Here is a 10,464-nt window from a genome sequence, read left to right as displayed (position 1 = left end):
CTTGGGCCAGTCACAGTTCTCTCAAAGCTCTCTCAGCCACACATACCTCACAGGCAATGCTCCCTCTAAGCTGTGGAGTCTTGTGAGCAAAAATTCTACTTTGTGAGCTACTGGCACTAAAGTTGTGAGCGAGCAATTTGGCTACTGCGTAAATTAATTTGCTCTGGAGCCATCCTTCCTAAGTGAAGACAAAAAGGTGTGAGCCAAAGGCTAAAAAACTGTGGGCTGGCTCACACTAACTCAGCTTAGAGGGAACACTGCTCACAGGGTGTCTGCTGTGGGGATGGGAAGGTGATTGTAAGCCACTCTGAGACTCAGAGTGAAGAGCGGGATATAAATCCAACTCTTATTCTACTCTCAGGTTTGGTGATTGCTGAAGGGGTAGTTGTGCTAGTCTTTAAGGTTTCACTGGAGTTGACTAATGTTTATTTCAGCATGAACTCCGAGCAATGAAAGCTGATGCTGAAGTTAACGGTACTTTAGGGAACCCTTCTCCCCCATCCACCCTGTTGCCCGTCTGTGCAGTAAATGCCAGATCTAGATTCCGATGGAACCCTTAGCAAGATACTGCCCCCAGGTGCCTTTACCCTCTTACCTGAATAAGAAGGCAGGCAGTGGCTGCCGCTGTTCCTTATTGCCCTTTACCTGGGCCAAGGTAAACAAGCAGAAGCAGTGCTCGTTTCCACCTGGTCTCCCTCTGAGCAGCATGGAGAATCAGACAGTGCGTTCTGAATCCTCTACCGAAATTAACCAACCTGAGAGTCACCGTCAGCCCAGGGGACTTTCCTCTGGGAACCAGCCATAAAGGAGGCTTTGCTGGTGGGAGTCCAGAGGTGAGCTTTTTCTGCTGCTGCCTGCTCCGACTGCAGAAGCCCCTCTTTCAGAAGCCAAGAACAGCTACTTCCTTAAAAGCCATGCAGATGGGTATGAAGACCTGTCTTTTCTGGAGGACTTGACTTGATTTATATCTCACCTTCTCTCCCTGGTGGGGAGCCCAATGCTGCTTATATCCCACTCCTCTCCATTTTATCTTCACAACCACGTGGTGAGGTAGGTTAAGCTGAAACCAAACCATGAGACCGACCCAAGATCACCCAGTGTGTGTGTGTGTTCAAACCTCGGTCTTCCAGATCCTACTCCAACACTCTAGTCACTACACCACCATGCTTCCAAAAAGCATTCTGTGCAATACTGAGTAATGGCACTGCGAAGTGGAAGTGGAAACTGACATCTGGATTTGCTGTTAGGTGGGTGTTTTTGAAACAGCTTCCCTTTTGATTTTATTCTATTTACTGAGAATTTGCTGCAAACCACCTCCAGGGGCTTTTCTGGTCAAAAGATGGGTCTGTAAACAATAAAACAGAAACTCTTCCTGGAGGAGAGGCAGACAGCTGCAGATTCCATTTCTGCTAATGCACGGGGAATTGGAAAGCCCCAAAGCCCCATTTACTCAAAAGGAAGGAGAGCTGCTGAGCAAAGGAAGGAGCAGGAACCTCAACAAGGCTGCTGAGCCAGCAGGAAAGCTGCCCAAGTCAGTCACAACAGAAGCTTCAGGAAAGCACCAAGAAGTTGGTCGGAAAACACACTCTCACCAGCGGCTTTCAAGCAGCAGCTGACTTTTAGATCCAGCTTTCCACCTGCTACCCTGCAGGGGGCGCCAGGAAACAATGAACTTGAACATAAGAACATAAGATGTTGGATCAGGCGAAAGGCCCATCTAGTCCAACACTCTGTGTCACACAGTGGCCAGAAATACCAGGTGCCATCAGGAGGTCCACCAGTGGGGACAGGACATTAGAAGCCCTCCCACTGTTGACCCCCCCAAGCACCAAGAAGACAGAGCATCACTTGCCCCAGAGCCCCTATCTATACCTTGTGGCGAATAATTGAAAATTTAGTAGGACTCTCCAGTTTTAGGGAGATCTAGCCATTGTCCTCAAGAGGCACATTTACAAACTTGAAAGGAGAAGCAAAGTGCTGCTGACACTTCAGAGGGGGAAGGAGGTTAGCTATCCCAAAGACTGGATTTCTCATGGGGGCACTGCAGGATTTAACACGAGTCGCTGCGGACACTTGCTCCCCCAACTAGGAAGCAGTGGCCCTGATTGCACAGATGTTGTGTGTACTGAATTCATGAATGCAACATAGATGCCGGCCCCAGGAAAGCCCAATGCGATACCAGCCAGTGTGGGATGAAAGTCCTGCTCAGAGTACCATTTCCGCACAGAAGCGTGAGCCAGGTCAGTACGACATCATGAAGACGGATGACATGCATCTTTTTTTTTAATTTTCACCCCGAGAAGGGTATTACAATGAGATTCTTCTAAGAGGGAACTTCACCGCTGGAACCTCTGCCAACGTTTCCCAAACACATTCCAGCAGGAAGTGCTGAGGATCAGGGCCCCCACCCCAAAGTCTTTAAAACACACGCGATCACCTGAAGCCATCCAGGTGTGGTGTTTAGAAAGTCTTCTGCACAGTCTGAGCCTTGTGCAAGGCCATCAGGATCCTCTTCCCTTTTCTCTTCGGCTGACGAGACACGACAGGAATTATTTCTCAGACTTCAGGAGAACTTCCCGGCTTGAGGCGGTGGGCCGAGGAATCCCCCCGCCTGCTTGGTGGCGGCTCGGGAAGGAGCCAAGCCCAGCAGCTTCTGGATGTTCTGTCAAGAAGCAGACATATGAGAAGTGAGCGCGCTGCTTGGTGCGATTAGACAACGGCTATGTCAAAAATACCATGCCACGAAAAGTCTGCCTAGAAAGCAGAGGTGTAGTCCACCTTACCCATAACTGCTTGAGAGGAAATCAAAACAATTCAATTGGCTTTATTTATGCAAGGAGGAGGCAGAATGCAGCAAGATCAATGAACGCTGCAAATGCAGAAGTCAACAGGAAGGGATTGTCCCAAATATGCCCACATTGGGAGGTTTCACAGCAGCTGAATTAAGCCCCAACTCAGTTCCCACTGGAGGAACAGCAGTGTCAGGGGGAGGCATTGGCCATTTTAGCCTTCCCTGGCCAAAATGACCAAGAGTTTTGTGCCACCTTAAAAGAGCAGTTTATTGTGATGTAAGTTTAGGCAGAGCCCACCTTCCATCAGATGCACAAAGCGTTACATTCATTCAGCAGTGCCAGGCATCGCCCCATGGATGCTAGAACTCACAGAACAGAGCCGAATGTCAAGAAACAAACGCACAATTCTCTGTTTGCCTCACAGGATGAAAAATGAGACTAAAATAAGACCCCCTGTCTCCCGCAATACATGCTCCTGATCTCCACAGGAGGACAGAATAAAAAGCTGGTAAATTGATGATCAATTTGTTAATAAAGAGGAGCTTGGATCCAACAGAGCATTTCTATGGATGGCTTTCTTGCGTCCCCTCTGCTGATGCAGCCAAAAAGCCCACATCCATGCTGCTCCTACCTAGAGGCCATGAAAACTGGGAGACTGAACTCTGGCCCTGGTACTAGAGAGGCCTGGATCCACACAGCTTCTTCTCCCCTCCCAGAGATGATCTTGTACGAAGCATCTGCCCTTAACTCTGGGCCGGTAACAGTTTTCGCCAGCAGCACAAGCCCACGATAAGTGCCAGTGCCTTGCTTGTCGTGAGATGAAAATTAATTAATTAATTAATTCATAATTAGCAAAGTCAGAGAAAAAGTGAAGAAGGCCATGAAAACCGGGAGACTGAACTCTGGCCCTGGTACTAGAGAGGCCTGGATCCACACAGCTTCGTCTCCCCTCCCAGAGATGATCTTGTACGAAGCATCTGCCCTTAACTCTGGGCCGGTAATAGTTTTCGCCAGCAGCACAAGCCCATAAGTGCCAGTGCCCTGCTTGTCCTGAGATGAAAATTCATTCATTCATAATTAGCAAAGCCAGAGAAAAAGTGAAGAGCTTGCTAAGGAATGTACAGGGGTGGGTAGCAGGGCAGCAAGCCACTTTCTCCCTGATGCTCATTTGCGAGAGAAGGGGCTTTGCTCAAGATCACCCAAGAGCAGTCCATGAGCTTGGCTTTTTGGGATTTGCATTTGGACTGGTATGGCTGTCAACAGCTTCTTCAAGATCATCCGGTCCCTTCTGTTAAGGGGGGGGAAGGGGGATCACCCCGAGAGCCAAGTTGTTTTTAATCAAGAAGGCTGATGCATGCAACATCTGGCAGCAAGCCACTTTCTCCCTGATGCTCATTTGCGAGAGAAGGGGCTTTGCTCAAGATCACCCAAGAACACAGTCCATGAGCTTGGCTTTTTGGGATTTGCATTTGGACTGGTATGGCTGTCAACAGCTTCTTCAAGATCATCTGGTCCTTTCTGTTAAGGGGGGGAAGGGGGATCACCCTGAGAGCCGTTGTTTTTAATCAAGAAGGCTGGTGCCCAGGGTGGGGGAAGGAGAGAGAGAGAGAGAGATAAAAAACGGGAGCGGATGTGCATCTTTCACACCCAGCACAGATGTTAAGTCAACTTTCCCAGCCACTTCAGGGCTCCCGTGCAGCACTTCACACCCTCAACAGGAAGGCAGGAAGAGCTCAGAGATGGGACTGACGCGCGAGGGGGAGATGGAAACGGCACAGAGGAAGTTGCTCCGCCGTAGGGGAGATTATTTCAGGCCACATCAGCCTTGGGTCAGAAGCAAGTGGAATTCTAGCCAAAGCCCTGAGCGTTTCCTCTACCTCAGAACATCCAAGGCCAAAGCAGCCAAGAGCAGCAGGGCTCATTTGTCAAAGGTCACCAGGGGCCATGGCTTCCAACACCCTTCCCGAAGCATTCTCCTTGCAAACACACTCTCAAGGACAACAGTCTTATTTTGCTACCTTTGCCCTCCTAGGTGTTCTCGCTGGTCCAGGCTCTTTCTGAGCATTACACAGCCTCGCATCTGTTTCCCAGCCACATCCACAGATTGCTTCCCATAAGCTAACTGCACCTCATTGACCTCTTCCTTTTCTTGAAGGAAAGAGAGACACGTGATCCGCCGTTAACCTGCCAGCAGCTTTCCAGCTTCGGAAAGACAACAAATTCCTGCCACCAGCTGAACGGAAGCAAGTGCTGGGACAAGTCTTATGCAGAACACTGCTGGATCTCTCCGATCTGAAAAAAGCCCATAATAAATGCATCGACAGCCATCAACACTACATCCACTGGTGTATAGTCTTAGCGTGATGCAGAACTAACCCACTCCTACAGGGCAAAGGAAAGGGAATACTTGAATGCCCTACATTGCCCTTAGGTTATGGGATAGACAAGCCTAGAAATTTAAATCTGAGCCTTCTGCAGTTGTATCAACTTGTGTTGCTGTTAATAAAGGTATTATTTTACCAAAGGAGGAAACTCTCTGGGCAGAGATGTTTCTAAAGCCATGTGGCCTACTTCTCAGCTGAGTGATGGATCCTGTACATCCCACGTCATCCTAGTTCCAAATCTCCCTGCTACCCTTCACTTAGGACCTAACAAAGCTGCAGTTTTAACACTGCAAAAATGGTCTCGTCGTATACTGGGCTCAGGCTATTTGAGTCTCACACCCATGAACAAGGGGGGGGGGTGTTTCCAGGCATCACTGAGTTTCCACCCTCCAGGGACTTTTGGTCCCTATTAGCAGCTCCAGTTCGCCTCTCTCACTTAGTTATCTGCCAAATGAAAAGTCAGCCACATGGCAACAAGCCAGCACTTTGACCCATGCTTTGCCTTCACACGCCCATGCATCAGAGGCTGAAACACTGGGTCACTTCAGGGACCGCCTGAGTGGCTGTGGCTCAGTGGAAGAGCCTCTGCTTTACATGCACAAGGTCCCGGGTTCAATACCCAGCATCTCCCATTAAAAAGGACCAGACACTAGGTGATCTGAAAGACCTCTGCCTGAGACCCTGGAGAGACTGACCTTGAAGGACCAGTGGTCTGATTCAGTATAAAGCAGCTTCATGTCTTCACACGACAAACTGTCCACTGAGCTGCCTTAGAACAGGAAGAACAAGCCAGGCCAGTTTGTAAGCTCCAGCTGATAAAGCTAGAGTAGCACAAGTTATGTGTCAGAGACCCTTCGATCAGCCTGCCTGGCCCAACTGCTCCGTCAGAAGCTAGTTCCTCAGCAGTAGAAGGAGCACGATACCATGAGGTGCCCTGCCACCACGGGTGGATTTAAATGCAATGCTTGCCACCTCAGGTATGTTCCCCCCCAAATAAATAAATAAGTGGGATTACAAATATAGTAATTATGTACAGTGAGATCTTGGTTAACTGGCACTGGGGATAATGGCCTTTCACATACTGGGTTAGCCACCAACCCCAATTCCGTGTGTGTGTGTGTGTGAGAGAGAGAGTTAACAAAGCTTCTACTGTAATATACAACCTACGGGCAAAGAAGCAAGAGGCAAACGCAGACTTTACATTCACTCAGCATTTGGAATGACCATTTATTACATCTGCATTAGAGTCAGGTTTTTATTTAAAGCCAGACTATTTTAAAATGAAAATATGACTGTACTAATAATTTAAAGAACAAACTATTTTTTTTAAAAAAACCATCCTGTGACAGAGCCTCTCCTGACCCACCCCGGTCCCTGTGCCAGAAGTTTAGTTCATGCGTGTCTTCCTTCCTCTGGCGATCTGTTTGGAACTCCTTGGCACGCAGGTGGGAAAGGCTTCAGAGGTCTGCATAGGTGGATGGGCTACAGCACAAACGGCCCACGGAATAATCTGAGTTGAACATGGGATTACCCTCTGCAAGTAGCTCAAGCAGCACTCGACACCACACAGTACCCAAACTTCATCGGTAGGAGTTCAAGCAACAACTTCTTGAGCCAGGTGATGAGAACAATGAGGTCGCAGACCTAGGGTTAGTTTGCACTGAGACCCAGGCTTCCCATCGGAACACACAGAGCAGCAAAGCAGGCTTGATGACATCTCCTGAATCTCGGCAGCATTACCAAAGTAGTACTGATCCTGGTGTGCAGGCAGTAAACTCGATTTAGGGTTCCGTAAACCAGCCTCACATTATGAGCCATCAAACATAACAGACGCATGCAAGAAGCATACTTGTTGGTTCCTTTCTTTTACTCCCCTCTCCTGAATTTTCAGGCCACTGGACTAACTCATGCACAATCACTTCGAGGTGGTTCTGATGCCAGAGGGTGGCCGCCAACATACATGGCAACGTTTACACAACCCTCGCAGAAATAATCCAGCTGTTTTGCTTGGGGGAATGGCTGATTCTCAAAAAGAGGGCCATAAAGAGGGACAAAATCCTGAATGGCATAGAAGTATATCGCAGAGGATGCACATTTGCATCTAACGGCTAGCCTCTCTGCAACACCTCTGTTATGCGAAGCCATTAAACTGTTCCAAGCAATGCAGAATGACGTATACGCTGATCACAGCATTCCCATTCATAGCCATCTCCTTTTTGAGTTGGAGATCCCTAATCCTTTAAGCATTTCTTTGTGAAAAGCAAAAGAGAAGCAGAACCAGCACTGTAATTTCTGCCTGGTTTCAGCTTCGCTTTTAGATTTCTACAATCCTGGTGGAGGTGGAAACTGCCATCAGGTTACAGTTGAGTTTTGGTGTAGGGTTTTCAAGGCAAGAGGCGTTCAGAGGCGGTTTGCCATTGCCTGCTTCTGTGCAGTGACCCTGGTATTCCCTGGAGGTCTCCCATCCAAATATTGGCCAGGGCTGACCCTGCTTAGCTCCCGAGATCTGACGACATCAGGCTAGGCTGGGCCATCCAGTTCAGGGCTCTATCATCCCAACTCCGTTGAATTGCTTCTTGGATCTCCCATCCCGTTGAATTTGCTAACTTACACTGTGCAATCCTCCCTGAGCCTCAGTGAGAAAGGCAAGTTATAAACAACGTAAATAAAGAAATGTGGCGGCAAGTGTAGGAGGTGGGAAAGGAGGCTGTGGAGAACAGAGCAGAAACTCAGAGGTGGACAGACACGAAAAGGGAGGGGAGGGAGAGAAGGAGAGGATGGCAGTTAATGAGAGCAGCCATACCCGCACCCCCCCCAAAAAAAATTTTTTAGAGATCCAAATAGGGACGTCCCTGCACATCAATGCCAGGGAGAGCCCAGCAGCTTGAGAGTGGAGGGGAAATTGAGGAAGCAAAAGGACAGGAGAGAGAGAAAGAGGTGAAGATCTGCAGAAGATGGCTTCTTTCATAGTGTTACGGGAGAAGCGCAACTTTGCCTCTTCTGATATGTTGAGATTAAGCAGCAGCATGCCCTGGAGGAGCACATGCAAAGAACACCCACCAGATTATTAACGAGTGGTTGAAACCACATTTAGAGAAGGGCTTATAAGGTAATTAAATATCCCCCATACATATAAGCACCTTCGATTTAAACGCTAAAAAAACAACCTCCATCTCTCTGTGAAACCCGTACATGCATTCTGTTCTTGCTCCGCATGGAAATCCAGTCCGGGCTTTGTCCTCATGCCTTCCACGGCAGGGGATCTCCACAAGCCTCCTCTCCCTCCAATGTCATACCACTTTTCTCGTCTTACCTCACAGGGTCATTGTGAAAGTAATGCGGGGGAAGGAGAATCACACTTGCCCCCCTGTGTTTCTTGCAAGGAGGACAGGATAAACACATGCTAGATGCATTAGGAATTATGGGAAAGGATGCCTGTGATTACAGGCCGAGTCCAGGAATTTCCGAGTCCTATTCCGTGCACACAAAAGGCAGGCTTCACCCTGTTCTTCCCACCCTTTTATCTCACTTCATTCCAAGCAGACCACTAAAGCAAGCCTTTTTTTTTGGGGGGGGGGGGTCATTTACTAGCCCTGGGAACTAAGCAGGATATTGTTGAATTGTAACTCGGAAATTGTGGTGTGGGGGGGGGGGGGGGGCTCTGTAGCTGCAGCTTCTAGGGGGAAGCTAGGGAAAACATGGCCAGCTTATGGCCAACACTTAGCAGAAGCAAAGGCTTTAGGGACTGACCACTCACGACTCAGTACTTACTTGTCGAATAGACATGGTGCACAGAATGTAGAGGAAGATAAAGGAGCAATCCGTGTAATCCTCACCCAGGAGATTACGGTGGGACAAGCCCTGGATGTAGGACAGGGGTACGAAGGGGAGCTTGGCAACCACACGGCCGTCAAATCTGGGAAAGGCAAACAGAAACACATTTGGGTTATTTGTGCAACAAACGGCCCAGCACTCAGCAGACCAGGGCAGCAGTAAAAGGTTCAGCCTTTGACTGCCCAGAGAGGATTCAATTTAGGCCAAAGCATGAAATCACGAGAACACTTCTTGATCTCTAATTCCTCGGGGCACTGAAGTTACATGCCACAGTTTGGACACCATAGCAGCCATCTTTCTGTCAATGAAGAAAGAATGGACGAACTTCCCCGGAGTTACCACTCGTTTCGAATTTTTCTTTTTCATACATAAGATCTCAGCTCTGCATCCGCATAATCACAAGGTTTCCAAATTGGACTCTTTCTAGTTCCTAAATGCTTCAAAAGTAGCTCACATCAGGCTCTTAGCCAATATATCTAACCCGGGCTGATTATTATTGTCATACTGCTACCCCCTCTATCTATTGAACTACAAGTCAGGTCAGCAGAGTCCCTAAGGAAGTAAGCAAATGCCAAGAGGGGGAAAATGTACCCACCAAAGCCATAGGAGAGTCAGCAACGAGCGTTTTAAGAACCATAGAAGGCTCCCGGCCAATTTACATCGTTCATTTAAAACCAAGAACTTTCTGCACCCATCCAAGACACTGGCGATTCCACTAAGTTTAAAGGCCTATTCCTGGTTTCTAAACACAGGGCAGGGCAGAGGTGCTCCATTAATTACCAGAGCTACCATCTAAGGCACATCCTGCGGAGAACCCTGCTGGATTAGACCAGCGGTCCATCTAGTCCAGCATCAGGCTTCTCACGGCAGCCAACCAGTACTCCTGGTCGTCCATCCAACCAGCAAACTGGTGACAGAGGCCAAAGTTTTCCTCCTGATGTTGCCTCACTGGGTTTCATAGGCTTACTGCCTCTGTACACGGAGTATCCCTTCGCTCAATCATGGCTAGTAGCCACTGATGGGCTTCTCCTCAGTGCATCTGCCTCATCTACTTTTAAAGCCATCTATGCCACCGGCTGTCATGACATCCACTGGCAGTAAACTCCACAAGCACTTGCTGAGCGAAGTAGCCCTTCTTTTTGTCTGTCCCCTACCTGCCCAGAGAGTCCACTGCAGTTCTAATAACAGACGCTAATAACAGAGGAGAGGGAGGAAAGTTCTTCCTATCCATTCTTTCCACCCACACATAATTTTATAAATTTCTATCATCATGTCCCCTCCTAAGTTTTTGTTCTGAACTGAGGAACTCCAGACTTCTTTCCTCCTAGGAAAGGTGTTCCAAGACACGTTTATACTTGACTGACGGAAGGCTGGAATCAAGCGAACCCAGGCCCTAATACTGGCCCTCAAAGCTTAGATAAACTAACTGTATTTTTATCTTATTTATTTATAAC

The 10,464-nt window shown here is 48.3% G+C and overlaps 1 protein-coding gene across 1 annotated transcript; it reads right to left on the bottom strand.

Moving 5' to 3' along the window:
- Nucleotides 1-2,250: 2,250 nt before the first annotated feature.
- On the bottom strand, nt 2,251-9,092 carry TMCO1 (transmembrane and coiled-coil domains 1; the record flags this gene model as incomplete). Its single annotated transcript, XM_015421023.1, has 2 exons — nt 2,251-2,662; nt 8,948-9,092. Coding segments are annotated over 2 exons (244 nt in total), but the record flags the coding sequence as incomplete, so codon positions are not given.
- Nucleotides 9,093-10,464: the final 1,372 nt, after the last annotated feature.

The sequence above is a fragment of the Gekko japonicus genome, unplaced genomic scaffold (genome assembly GCF_001447785.1).
Source record: "Gekko japonicus isolate JY-2015 unplaced genomic scaffold, Gekko_japonicus_V1.1 scaffold4114, whole genome shotgun sequence".
NCBI lineage: Eukaryota > Metazoa > Chordata > Lepidosauria > Squamata > Gekkonidae > Gekko > Gekko japonicus.
Note: the sequence above shows the minus strand (reverse complement) of the source record. Positions and strands in the feature narration are given on the sequence as shown.